The sequence below is a fragment of the Anguilla rostrata genome, chromosome 14 (assembly GCF_018555375.3).
Source record: "Anguilla rostrata isolate EN2019 chromosome 14, ASM1855537v3, whole genome shotgun sequence".
Classification (NCBI taxonomy): Eukaryota; Metazoa; Chordata; class Actinopteri; order Anguilliformes; family Anguillidae; genus Anguilla; species Anguilla rostrata.
This window is the reverse complement of record NC_057946.1, coordinates 18,722,663-18,736,544: the sequence shown is the minus strand read 5'-3', so window position 1 is coordinate 18,736,544 and position 13,882 is coordinate 18,722,663. Positions and strand designations below refer to the sequence as shown.

Genomic DNA, 13,882 nt, shown 5'->3' with positions numbered 1-13,882 from the left:
AATGCTGCAGGCCTTTGATCCAATTGGGCAATTTAGATGTGTTTGTATAGTTCCCCTTCCCAGCCTTCCTGGTATTTACCCACTTTACTGAACCTCCCTGACATCACACACAACTCAGAACCATCACCAATCTGCCACTCTGCAAAGTACATATGGCGAACAAGCTGTTCTTCAGTGCTTTTCCATACAGAGAAGAGCAGCGAGAGAATGGTGAAAAATGTATACATATGAATTCTATTTAAGTTTTGAGTGAATTTAAAACATATATGCAACTGCCATTAAAAAGCGCACAAAAACACAGGCATAGACACATGAACAAATACCCATAGATAGACACAAACACATAAATATACATACAAACACACACAGGTTCTTTTAATTATTTCCACTGTGCTTCTGTTTTGTGTTGGTAAAGATATGACCCTTCTGTGAAGTATCTGTAAAAAGAACCAAGATGAAGCTCCCAGGCCAGCTCATTGACTTGGCATGGCCCTGCTTCGTTCTCAGTCCAGGTCATTTGCCCTCATACGGAAGGTCATCAGAGCAGCCCACAGTTCCCTCTTCCTCTCCGGATATTCCCAGCATTCTCCAGCCAGCATGGCAAGCTGGGAACTCCGGAAACTGCGAACAGGAAACTGAGCTCTCTGTCTGTGTGCGTGTGTGTGTGTGTGTGTGTGTGTGTGTGTGTGTACGTGCATGTATGTGTGTGTGTTGTGTGTGTGCGTATGTGTGTGTATGTGTGTGTGTGCTTGCGAGAGCATGTACGTGTGTGTGTGTGTGAGTGTGTGTGCGTGCGTGCGTGTGTGTGTTGATGGGATGCTGTGCGTTGGTGGGACCGTGAGCATGACAACGCTGCTCTCTGCTGGTCACTGCCAGTCATTGTGTATCAAACCCCAGCTGAACAGTATTAAGAGAACCACCAGGCAGGGTAGGATTGCATGTGGAGCCACTCCTTTATACTGAGTCTGCAAGCTTTTTACATGGAAACCACTCACAGGGAGGCAAGTAAGCACAATACCCTTTTCAACTTTCCCTTTTATACTAACATCACAGAACATAGCCTCAAATGTTCAATCATTCTTTTGCATTTCATGAAAAAAGTGCTATATTGCACTAATCAACATACCGTAGAAGGGACATCAAAAATACAAAAGACTAAAAGCTGCAGATGGCTAGAAGACCATATGTCAGACAATGTGTGTGTTGTTTGAACTAGCACCGGTGTATCTTGAATCAAAGATATCCTCTACTGTTGATCTGTGCTGTTTGACTGCATGCTCTTTGTCACATGCTTTCTGTTCTGTCACCTTCAGTTTGTCTTGAGCAATTCTTCATCTCCTGTAACACAAACAGACATTTCCCTTACACAATTCCAATGTTAACCCTTTACGCCACTGCCGAAGTTGTGCAATGATGTGTAACTTACATAACATCTAGTAGCAGTTGACAAATCACAGGGGGGAGGAAAAAAACTGACAAAACCCCGAAGTGATCGGGATCACACATGCATGCACACGATCACAGACACACGTACGAGCAGACAGTAATTACAGCCTTCACACCTCACAGACAAGCTGGTACAGTCTTCACTTATATCCATTGTGTAAATATATATTTAAATATAAAAGCGGGTGTTTTGTTTCTCTGTGTCACTCTTAATTTTCGTGCGACGTGATGTTTAGGAGTGCGTGTGTGTGTGTGTGTGTGTGTGTGTGTGTGTGTCTGTGTAAGCAAGCCTGTGTCCTCTTACCATCCTTCACCACTCCACAGTACTCATTGCATTCTTTTTGGCTGTAGAACTTGTTGCCGTTCCCCTTGCAGCCGCCGTACTTGAAAGAGACGCACTTTCCGGCAGTGGAGTCGAAGCCCCACAGCTCAGCGTGTGTGGTGCAGGAGCCCACGTCTATGGGCAGTCTACAGACAGCTGGGCAGATATCAGAAGAGGGCACATGTCAGGCGTAGATACTGTGAGTGTGTACAGAACGTGTACCCCTGGCTGCTTAGTAGTCCTTAAACAACCCCTCACTCTAAGCCCCCCACCCCCCTGGCCGAGACGCTCACCCTCTGTACGGCAGCTCTGCAGACATTCCTTCTCGGTTACAAAGTTGTTCTGGTTGCCGAGGCAACCGCCAAAGGTGAACGGTTGGCAGGCCATGAGGGTGGAGTTGTAGTAGAAGCGCTGCATCAGCCCGAAACAGGGGCCCACGTCGGGGGCCAGCTGACAGGATTCTGTGTTCAGAGGGAGACACACATCAATAAGTCCAATCTGTCAATGTACACACATCAGACTCTACCAGAAGTCCAATCTGTCTATCTCTCTGGGGAAGGCCAATCACTCCCACCTCTGTCTCTCTGAAAATAACTGCATAAGTCAATGTGGTGGGGTGGGCGTGGTTTGGGCCGAAATGTTGGTCGTCTCAAACTGGACGTCTCTCCCTCACACGGGCCACCACTGTGGCAAGTGAGTGCCACCCCTCCTGCCTTCCAACAGACTCATGTGAGACAACCGTTCGGTTTTTTTTAGCACTTCCGTGCTCTTTTATTAAAGCCCACGGCTTTCGGTCGGAAACAACGTAACACAGGGTTTTCTTTTTATTTCTTTTAACACTGTGCACTTAATTCGTCTCTCCGGCGTCTGCTTCCGAAGACTCTTGGTCTCCGCTTTTTAAAACCCCAGGCTCACCGCTGAAAACAATCAGAGGCAATCAGCGCAATCAAACAATTGACAATTATCGGCGCTGATTACCTCCACCTGACAGTTGTGACGAAGGATCCGAGAGCCGTTCCTCTCACTCTCTCTCTGCAGCCGACGCCCAAACCACGCCCACCCCACCACAGTGAAGTTATCTCTGTGAATGTTACTCACCGATTTGACAAACCACTCACCTGCAGTGCGGAAGATGGGCGTGTCATCTCCTGAGCCTTCCTCAACGGGTGCGGGCAGGACAACACTTCTCCTTATTCTCTGTGCGTGGATATGTATAAGGGTCAGGGGCTTAAGAACTACATTGTGGCAGGTCAGAGTTGAGCAAAGTTAGGGTCAGGGCTGAGTACAAACAGGGTCAGAAATATGTACCTGAAACTCTGGCTCCAGCGATATCTCTCCTGGAGTACATTTCTCTGTGGGGAGGGACAGAAATGATCATTGAGCTGCCCCCACAACCATAGATATTTTCTCATATAGAAGTCCATACCTTTCTTTTGGAGGAGGATAATGGAGTCTTCACTGATGCCCTGCTCCTTCACCAGCTGGTTAAAATCAGTCATCAGAGTTGGGCGAAGTTCCATGGCACGACCTGGAGAGGGCAGTGTAATGTTGTAATTACTGATTTAATGCAGTAGCTTCTCAGGTGTAATAGTAGTACAAATGTCATATTATATTTTCATGGGCATTGACACTGTATTGTTTGAATATGAAAACATACATATGTTCCAGTGAACAGAAAGCATCTATAATATATCTGTATGTTTTACAATGAGGAACATGGCTGGGGACACTCTCAAAGTAGTAATGTGTCTTGTTTGTGTATCTTGGTATCATCATTAGTGTCTTATTATAGTGAAACATATAGTTTTTTTTTTTTTACTTACCAAAAAGCTTAAACGTAATGGTCCTGCTGTCTCCCTGTCTTTCTTTGGACATGGCTACGATGGCATACTCATCATAGTTTGTGTGGACCACATACGCATCAATGTCGGTCCCAAACTCTGCACAGAGAAAATTACGCACAGTCGCACACTTAGTGTTCACTCCTCTGCCTTGGATATCATACCTTATAATACAAAAGCATGCAGTTTATCATCCTCTCTAACACAAAAGATTACAGCATCCCGCGTTAGTTTTGAACCAACGATGAGAAATTGTATATCAGACCTGGATCAAATATGTATTTGTTTTGGATTAAATTACTTTTCTGTGCTCTTTTGATCTTCCCTGGTGTAATTGAACCTGCCAATATGACCAGAACGCGGGGTTTGCACTTTTTGAGAGCATTTCATTGGTTCCTATACAGCAGACAAGATCTGTAAAGCGTAGAAAAGTATTTGAATCCAAAACAATATGTATTTGAGCCAGGTCTGCTGAATATTCACCAATTGCATATTTCAACACGAGAATAAGAACTTAAAGTAAGACTCAGCTAGGTGTCAATTAACAGAATGGTCCACTATTTATTGACTAATCAAAATCGATGTCAGGAAGTATATGAAAGCTGTTTTAAAATGTGACATTGCATTTACATTATTCCTTTTGTCTGAAGGTTTGTAAGTTCTACCCTGACTTTCATACTGAGTGTATTACAGTAGGTATTATTGCAGTACTTTAAAAAAAGCAGCAGCAGTTCTCAAAGAACAGACTTTACAATGACTTCACCCTCCTTCCCTCTGTTTCACTAAATATTCTATGGTAACTCACTGGTGTGATGGAACATCCTCCCGGGTGTTTCAGTCAGCTCATAAACTGTAGAGAATTCCTTACACACCCCACGCCTGTGAGCACATAACATCAGAAACAACCTGGATCATTTATTTAAAAAATCTTTGTGTAATTTAAATTATGTTTCATAGTTGCATTTGATTGTTTCAGAGGGATAATGAGGATCAGGTGTTGTGTATGAGAGGAATAATGAACACCAGATCTATGCGTGTACAAAGGTTCATGGACGTTAGTACTGAGTATTTCAATCAGAGGACACATGAACATTGTAGTTATGTTTGTGAAAGAGTGAAAACAATAGGTGTGTGTATATATGTGCGTGTGCGTGTGTGTGTGTATCACCTGAAGGCAGTCACCGTAATGCTGACTGTGTTGCTATCTCCTAGTTTGAGCTCCCAGGCACCCATTGACTCTTCAGCCTCGTGATGATCGGCCTTGGGATTGGAGGATGCCGTGGCAACATCATACCACTTTCCCATAAACTGTGAGAGTTAAAGAAGTAGGGAGACAGAGAAAGGAGGACAGAAAATCAGCAGAAAGGAAGGAGTGGGGGAATGAGGGAGAGAAAGGGAAAAATAGCAAGAGGGAAAGTAGATGAGGAGAGGTATTAAAAACAGGTAGAAATTTACTGAACCGTATGAGCTGATGGGCCAAACTTTTCTACATAGCACTAATGTGACTTGCTCATCACATTTTCGTACCTTGACATTTGTACTACACATTGCTATTGAAATTTACGTACAAAAAAAAAATGCAAAAAGAAGTGGTGATCATTTATCGCTAACGTAAGTCATTCCTAACTTCTGCAGAGCAGTGAGCATAAAACCGTACAACTATATAAAAAAATGCAGCTTTCCACACCAACCACAGAAGTCCACACCAACACACAATGGAGGTGCAGACAGATGGACAGATAGGCAGACAGAGCAATGCAAGGACCCGTGAAGGCATTCCTCACCCTGTCCTTGTTGAAGTTCTCCTGGGTGGGGAAGAGGGACGGGGTGGACACGGGTCCCCCGAAGGCTGGGGCCGCGAGGGCCAGGAGGAGGACGAAGGCAGCTGTCTGCATCCCGGCTGTGTGCGATGAAGACTGAGAGTCCCCGCATTGGTCCCTGTCAAAAGTGCCCCTCCACCCCAAAGGACATTGACCGCCGGGGCATGTGTTCTCTCACTGCCCCTCGGTCCCTCAAACACAAACACCGGTATTGGACCAAAGGCTTCCTTATCGCTCCCTGTCTGTTTGCTCCTTCCCCAGATCTTGCCCCAAGCTCCAGAGCCACATTTCATTTCATGTGCTTCTGGGGACTCGTGATTTTGAGAGAGCGAAGTAATTTGAGATACAAAAGTTTCTCATGCCACTCAGTGATTGTCTATGGTATGAGATCTTTAGAACTTGTGCCTAAAGCAATGATCAAGCGTCTCTCTCCATTTTTGAGTCACCAAAAGCATGGGAAATAACTCAAACTGCAAGGTTCACATTGTCTAGATCAGCTGTCTGTTTCTCCATCTCTTCCTTTAAATGAAGCTTCAATATTTCTTCTTTTGAACTGCTTGTGTCGTTTGTGGATTGGGGGTAGTAGGGCTCAGAAATGTGCAGGTACATTCTGAGTTATTGTTACATGGAGTTTCTCTAGTTAAAGGTGCTGTGTATGCTCAGTTAGTCACTATGCAAAGCCTGTCAGGATGGCATGGGTGTCCATAGTACCACAGGCTGTCAGACAAAAGCTGCGACTGCAGCTTTAGTTTTAGGTTCAGTAAAAAAACAATCTGATCACAGACAGCTGTCAGCAGAAGAAACAGCAGTATTGATCTGTGTGTTTTCATTTTTAGTTGAGTAGGACATGCCACGTGTACCAGCATTTTAGTGGCTTAACTTTTTTCAGTGCGGTCACAGTTTTCTGTGTTCAGTAAGTGCAGCATTCCCCAACACTTGCATTAACAATGTTGTATGCTTTCATAATATGTTCAGTGGCTCTATAGTTTTTGAGTATGGTCAGTTTTTTTTAACATATCAGTGGTAATAATTATCTGTGGTAATTGTCTCCAGTGTGTCTGTAGTTGAGCATGGCTAGCATTGTCCATGGCTGTCTGTGGTAATTGTTTCCAGTGTGTCTGTAGTTGAGTGTGGTTAGCATTGTCCATGGCTAACTGTGGTAATTGTTTCCAGTGTGTCTGTAGTTGTGTGGTTAGCATTGTCCATGGCTAACTGTGGTAATTGTTTCCAGTGTGTCTGTAGTTGAGTGTGGTTAGCATTGTCCATGGCTGTCTGTGGTAATTGTTTCCAGTGTGTCTGTAGTTGAGTGTGGTTAGCATTGTCCATGGCTAACTGTGGTAATTGTCTCCAGTGGGTCTGTAGTTGAGTGTGATTAGCATTGTCCATGGCTGTCTGTGGCAATTGTTTCCAGTGTGTCTGTAGTTGAGTGTGATTAGCATTGTTCATGGCTAACTGTAGTAATTGTCTCCAGTGTGTCTGTAGTTGAGTGTGGTTAGCATTGTCCATGGCTGTCTGTGGCAATTGTTTCCAGTGCATCTGTTGTTGAGCGTGGTTAGCATTGTTTTGGATTCAAATCCTTTTTCGTGTTGTTTTGATCTTGCCTGGTGCAATTGAGCCAGCCAATATGACCAGAAGGTGGGGTTTGCACTTTTTAAGAATATTTAATTGGTTCCAATACACCAGACAAGATCAGTATAGCGTAGAAGTGTTTGAATCCAATACAAATAAGTATTTGACCCAGGTCTGGTTGGTATGCAGTCAATGTTGTCCATGGGTAGCTATGCTCATTTGTAGATGTTTTTTCTATCTGCTTCAAGCCAAACAGAGATTGTGTTCCATCTAGCCAAAAACAACAAGAAACCAACTAAGATAAATATTAACACTGTTAAGAAATATCGCCTAAAAATGTTTGAGAGCAAAGATCCATCCCACCCGTTTCTTGTTCTAAAATGAGAAAATGCTACAGAGCAGGAGGCACTGGGGAAAGAATTCTGGAAGATTCCTGGAGACAGCACACAGCAGAACATGTTGTGTGTGCGTGAAAAGCAGTTGGTGGTAAAGTAAAGGCATGCGTGTGCTTTTCAAGAGGACATACACGTTTAGTGAATCGACAGCTGTGTGTCTAAAGAGTATTAGTGCTGAGAACACTTGCAAAGCGCTTTGATGACTTACCAGTACAATACCTGCCTGTACTTCTGTATGTCATTTGATCTTTTTAATGTTATTGTTTTTGGTATTTGTGTGCAGAGGGGCATACATTTCTGGGATGGTATGACAGGGTGGTGAGGGTGGCATTGACCCCATTCCCCTCCTTGTTTGACCAGACCAGAATCAACACACCCTCTGAACCTCCTCCCCCTCGTACCGCTGGTCCTGGGCTGGAAGCCGCACATGCTTACCCACATGGAAGGGGTGCAGCTTGCACAAACAAAGTTCTCCTTCTCCACACATCACACTGTCCCATCGCACTGACGAATGGAACTGCACATTTATTCAGCCATACACTTATACATGATTTTTACCCCATATTTATAAGTTTCAAACTCAGACACAATTTGTTATTCAGCAACAACCCTGAAGTGTGTAAGCCAGCGTGTGGGGCAGGAATGCTGCATTTGGGCTTATAGTCCAGTGCAATAAAGAAAGTCCAGATGCTTTGTCTTGGCACTTCATGTAGAATCGATGGTCTGGGAGGGTGTAAAGCAGGGCAAGCGCTATAGTGTTCTGCTGTGAAGTAGATCCTGCAGCTGGAGAAAGAGTTGTCAGTTCAAGCAGTACAGTGCATGACAAATGAAATGTAATTTCAGGGTAATGTGATAAGATGTTCATTATAAAATGAATGAAGAATCTGAAGGACTTTTTATATACTGCAGCCTGATATAACAGGCTTTGTTTTGTTGAGATATTGTATTTTCAACTCACCTATTTTCCAGCAGGAGGACAGTCATCTTCTCAGAGCAAAAAAGAAAAAGGACACAATTACACATAATGATAAAATTGCACTGCAATCCCAAAGTGCATCCTTGTCATTATAGCCACACTTACCGACAACTTTAGGGGTCAAAATGGAGTCTCTGGGAAATCCACGACTCAAGGAAAATTCTCTGAACTTTTCCAAAAGCTGTAGACTCAAATTATGTGAGCGACCTGCAGTTAAGAATGTGAGGCAGACATTTCACTCGGTCTGTTATTACCCATCCAGCAATATACAACAATATAACATATTAAACAATTAGGGCCGCTTTCCCAGACAATGAATTAAGCCTATTCCTAGACTAAAAGAAAATTCAATGAAGATCTCTATTGAAAACAAAATTTTTATAGGGCTAGGCTTAATCTAGGCCCTTAATGATTACAGATAAAAGAGTGAAATACCTTTTACAGGAGTACTATATCAGTCTTCTGGGAATTTATCTGACAGGTAGAGAATTCAGCACACTAACCTCTGCGCTACACATTACCATGGGGACACACTACATAAATTGCTGCACAGCCTCACCATAGAGGGCTACTTGTGTGAACTCTCTATTCATCTTCTTGTGTTTCAGGACCAGAGCATATTCGCTGTAATTTGTTTCCACCACTGTAATGTCCTTCATCCTGTTGTGACCTGCGGAGCAGAAAACACCACTCAGATCTGCCCATTACTCTCTCATCCTTGTTAAGGCCAGATATAACCCTGAAACCCAGCAGAGCTTCATCTGAGCCCTTCTTTAGGTGCTCACCCAGCATCCTCCAGTCACACTCAGCAACACATCCTCACCGCAAACCAATCGCACGTCTCCACCCAGCCCTCGGACCCTCTCCATCTGAGCAGTGGCAAAGCACAAAAACTCACGAGTGCTGAAGTATGTGAACTGGCCAGGTACAGCTGTCTTCTCATATACGTAAACATCACAGCGGCAACCTGATGACCTGCAAAAAAAAGAAGAGAGTTTTGTTTGCCGTACTGTGCAGAATGTACTGTGTGTTCAGTATCTGTAACATGCATGTATATGTGCTTGGTATCTGCCGTGTGTGGTATATTACGATAACAGATGGGGAAGAATTACTGGCTTCTGCAGTATCTGTGTATGGTATAGGCTCAGTGTTCTGTGGCCGTTTCTTATGCTCACTGCAGCAGACCACTCTATCACACACACCTCTGGGACCACATGGACATGTTGGCGTTCCCATTGGCCAGTGGTGTCAGGACACCCACGTTGATTCTCAGCTGGTTTCGGTACGGCACAAAGCTCAGCGAGTCGTAGGCAAAACCCACGCGGTACCACTTTCCTGAAAACTGAACACACAGAGGTGGCGAGAGACAGGAGCGACTGAACACCCATAGCTTGAGAGAGACAGGAGTGACTGAACACCCATAGAGAGAGACAGGAGTGACTGTACACCTATGAGAAGGTGACTGAACACCATAAGAGAGACAGGAGCGACTGAACACCCATAGCTTGAGAGAGACAGGAGTGACTGAACACCCATAGAGAGAGACAGGAGTGACTGAACACCCATAGAGAGAGACAGGAGTGACTGAACACCCATAGAGAGAGACAGGAGTGACTGAACACCCATAGAGAGAGACAGGAGTGACTGAACACCCATAGAAGACGATGATAAACCAGGAGAGAGACAGGATGACTGAACATAGGAGAGGACTGAACACCAAAAACATGACTGAGGAGACAGGAGTGACTGAACACCCATAGAGAGAGACAGGAGTGACTGAACACCCACAGAGAGACACAGGAATGATTGAAAACCCATAGAGAGGACAGGAATGACTGAACACCCATAGCTTGATAGGGAGAGGAGAGACTCAACATTCATACAATGGGAGAGACAGCGGCAAAGCAGTCAAAGCACAAACAGAAGAGGCGCTAAACACGAATCGTGTGAGAGACAAGCAAGAGATGAATGCTCAGCATGAAACAGATGGGGCCGAACATTCAGACGTTACACAAGACAGAAGTGACTGAACACTCATCACAGGAGAGAGGAGGAAATGAACGCTTGTGCCATGAAAGAGACAGGAGGAACTAGTAACTCACAGCAGGAAAGAGGGAATACAGAAAACAGCAAAAAGCAAAAAGGAAGATGAGTAATTTATATCAATGATAGACCGAGCCAGTGTGTAAAGACAACTTGGAAGACAAAGACTGTACACTACTAATACAAATAGGAATGCATAGGCAACAGTGGGGTGGTCTGTACACAATCGGGTGCCATTTTATAATCGTATTACAATCAGAGCCAAGGCTGTTTGTCCCTGAGGCTCCAAGAGGGTCCTGTGGCGTCGGACCATGAGCCAGGCAAATTCAAGTCTAAGCTGCCAGCACTATGTCACAACCCTGCTGTGGGGTTGACCTTTGACCTCTCTGTTTGTCTTTTGCTCATTAACTGTCCTAACTGTACCCCACCACACGGGAACAGCGTGTTCTCTACCAAAAGGGCTCATTGCGCAAAACATCACATTTCAGCAGTGTAAATGAATGAGCAGCACCAAGGAGGAAAAATGTATGGATAATTAAAAACCAAGTACGACTGCTCGTAATGACAAAAGCTTGGCTAGAGAAATAATCTTCAAATTATACACAAATACTGCTACCTTATGTTACAATCAAAGACATTTACTTTCTCCATCGTAGATATTTCATATGGCCTGTAGGCAAAGAGGGAGTTTTTGTGCTGGTCTGGGAACAGTTCACAAGGAGCTCTGCTCTCACCCTCTGCAGGTCGAAGTCTTTCTGGGGCTGGACATCACCGTGGACACGGGCAGCAAAGAGTATCGCCACAGAAATGGTCGCCACAAAGAGTCTCATTTTCCAGGAGTACCTGCACCCTGAGCTGAAGTAAACTGCACACACCGCACCAAAGTAAATGTCAGGAGCCTGTAAGTCTGAATTTTATATCCAACCCCCTGCTCAACGTCATTTAGAGGCAGGGAGGCAATGATTAATGTCAAAGTGTAGTGGGCATTCTCAAAATCTTTGATACAGTCGGCCATGACCTGACCTTCAGAAAGAAAACAAACAAAAAGCACAACATAAACATAAAAAGCACTCACCTAAGAGGATGTAAAAAAAAACTAGAAGAAAAACATGCAAAATAATAATGCTGAACCATGTTTAGATAGATTTAAATGTGTGCTTAAGTCTAAAATTACGTGCTTAAACGTATCCAAATGTAAGCAAACTTACAGAATATATAACACTATAAGAAATAATTATATAACATAATATATAACGTAATATATAGGAAAAAGTCATAGTACATATAATGTTTGAAATGCACTAGGGTTCCTAGTTTTAGAATAGATCGGACTGTTCACTTCACCCGGAAACAAACTATGTGAAAATATGAGAAATATGTACATTCAAACACGAAAACATGGGTGATTACACTCAAGTATGACTTTGAAGTTTCTCATGGGTGTGTCTCAAACTCAGTATACGATTCCTATACTCAAAGGGAAGTTCTCAGGTGCTAGCAATGCAGAACTTGTTGCTCAACAGTCTGCAATATCTTTGAGTCGAGTTACATAAAGGGCAACACCCCATGTTTTTCTCTGAGAAAAAGTGGAAGCAGAAATGTGCACATTTAGTCTGAAGGGAGGGAGTCCTACTGAGCTTATTTCAAATGACTGCACGGCAACTGAATAACGACTGGAAATATTGTTCTCCTCTAAGCAAAACTGCTGTAGTTTCAGCTGAAAATGAAATTGACACAAGTAGTTTAAATAAATTACAGCCAATGCGTATGGATGTGTGTCTAATACATATATATATATATTTTTTACTTCTTTCCAGTTTCTACAGATATTTGACCCAATGCTATTGATGTAGTACTCTATTGAGAGGTGCAGTGTGATTGTGGTAAAAAGTGCCCTCAGGTGGTAAACAATGGAATTACAATTCAACATTTTGGGAGCAGTAGAGAAGGAACATATACACTATATGACCTAAAGTATCTTGGTTTAGGGCCGTTTCTCATGGTTTGGGCTAGGCACCTTAGTTACAGTGAAGGCAAATGTTAATGCTACAGCATACAATCACATTCTAGACGGGTCAGTGCCTCCACAACAATTTGGGGAAGGCCCTTTTCTGTTTCAGTATGACAATACCCCCAGGCATACAGCAAGGTCCATATAGAAATGGTTTTGTTGAAAACGATGTGGAAGAACTTGACTGACCTGCACAGAGCCCAGCTCTCAACCACATCCAACACCTTTTGGATCAGTTGGAAAGCCAACTGTGAGCCAGGCCTAATCACCCAATCAGTGCCTGGCCTCACTAATACTCTTTTGGCTGACTGCAAGCAAATCTCTGCAGCAAAGCTCCGACATCCAGCATAAATCCTTCCTGAAAATGGGGGCACTATGTATTAAAAAGGTGGGAATTCCATCATGGACCACAGGATATAGATGTAAATACCCTTAAATTGAAGCTGACAGTTTTACTTTAACCTCATATTCATTCTTTCCTTTTAAATCCAATGTGCTGGAGTACACAGTCAAAACAACAAAAAAATATGCCACTGTCCAAATACTCACAGGCTGCAGTATACATATAAATCCCATTTCAAACATGCACTCTTGCCTTAGGACATCAAGAATTTTAACAGGACAGATGAAAACTGACAACTGACACCAGGCCCACAGGCTCAGCCTTTGTGCCTGCGATCTTCACCGCATTTGCGAATTTGCTTAGGAGTGCAAGAGCAGCTGCAGACAGGCTCTATTTCAGACTCACAGGGGGAGAGTTTGGGTTCTTTCCAAAGTGGTTCTAACTGTCTCTCTCTAACAGTCAATCAGTGGAAAGCACTGCGGCCACTGCAGTCAAGCACTGCGCTTGTGTAGGACGTCTAGCTGGAGACCAGCATTCACACAGAAAAGAAACAGGCTGACCAATGAATACATTCACTGGGCTTCACCCCATTCCGTAAATAAGATCATACAAACTGGAGTACATTCCTACAAATACTCACACTCAACATGAAGCGGTGTGCAGAAGTGCATCATAAACAAAGTAATCTGGCCTGTCGTTGCAATTTAAATAACTTCTACCAACTGCAGGATCATTTTATAATCAGCTATGCTAAAACCACAAATGACTTTTCAGTGTAAATGCTAGATGTCAGTAAGAATTAGATTAATGTGAAGTTTTTCAGAGCTAATCTTAACGGTAGTATTTTTTTTACACACCCAAAATGAAAATCTCAGCAAAGGGATATGCAAAGCTGTAGCCGTAGTGGTTAAAATAAATGAGTCTGTGATTGTTTCATGAGAACTTCTGATCCTGTGGGGGTCTGCAAATGGTTAATTGCTAAAATAACACAGATTAGAGTACAATAAAAAAACATTTGGATGTGCAAATGTGTATGCCCTGGGAAAGCTGACTGGAGTTACCAAGAATCAGTAGTAGCATGTGGGTTGGGTCAGCCTGGCATGTTTTCAGTGACAT

The 13,882-nt window shown here is 43.4% G+C and overlaps 2 protein-coding genes across 2 annotated transcripts; both read right to left on the bottom strand.

The window, feature by feature from the left end:
* Window positions 1-929: 929 nt before the first annotated feature.
* ambp (alpha-1-microglobulin/bikunin precursor) lies at window positions 930-5,552 on the bottom strand. The gene is made up of 10 exons (XM_064309053.1): window positions 5,394-5,552; window positions 4,778-4,917; window positions 4,415-4,488; window positions 3,592-3,708; window positions 3,195-3,296; window positions 3,077-3,120; window positions 2,887-2,965; window positions 2,062-2,229; window positions 1,751-1,924; window positions 930-1,338 (listed from the first exon to the last, which is right to left on the bottom strand). Exons 1-10 carry the CDS (start codon window positions 5,502-5,504, stop codon window positions 1,310-1,312), a joined length of 1,038 nt encoding a protein of 345 aa, XP_064165123.1. The 5' UTR covers window positions 5,505-5,552; the 3' UTR covers window positions 930-1,309.
* A 2,346-nt stretch (window positions 5,553-7,898) lies between these two features.
* Window positions 7,899-11,314, bottom strand: ptgdsa (prostaglandin D2 synthase a). The gene is made up of 7 exons (XM_064309054.1): window positions 11,147-11,314; window positions 9,572-9,711; window positions 9,268-9,344; window positions 8,929-9,039; window positions 8,475-8,576; window positions 8,352-8,377; window positions 7,899-8,176 (listed from the first exon to the last, which is right to left on the bottom strand). The coding sequence occupies exons 1-6, from the start codon at window positions 11,240-11,242 to the stop codon at window positions 8,352-8,354; spliced, it is 552 nt and encodes a 183-aa protein (XP_064165124.1). The 5' UTR covers window positions 11,243-11,314; the 3' UTR covers window positions 7,899-8,176.
* Between the last annotated feature and the right edge of the window lie 2,568 nt (window positions 11,315-13,882).

Excerpts from the sequence above, each read along its gene's own strand:
- ptgdsa (XM_064309054.1), bottom strand. The coding sequence starts at position 11,242 with ATGAGACTCTTTGTGGCGACCATTTCTGTGGCGATACTCTTTGCTGCC. Across the intron at positions 9,040-9,267 it reads GTTCACATACTTCAGCACTC|GTCACAACAGGATGAAGGAC; the intron begins GTGAGTTTTTGT and ends TCTGCTCCGCAG. Across the intron at positions 8,577-8,928 it reads CACACAAGTAGCCCTCTATG|GTCGCTCACATAATTTGAGT; the intron begins GTGAGGCTGTGC and ends TCTTAACTGCAG.
- ambp (XM_064309053.1), bottom strand. The coding sequence starts at position 5,504 with ATGCAGACAGCTGCCTTCGTCCTCCTCCTGGCCCTCGCGGCCCCAGCC. Across the intron at positions 3,121-3,194 it reads TATCCTCCTCCAAAAGAAAG|AGAAATGTACTCCAGGAGAG; the intron begins GTATGGACTTCT and ends CCCTCCCCACAG. Across the intron at positions 2,230-2,886 it reads GCCCATCTTCCGCACTGCAG|AATCCTGTCAGCTGGCCCCC; the intron begins GTGAGTGGTTTG and ends CTCTGAACACAG.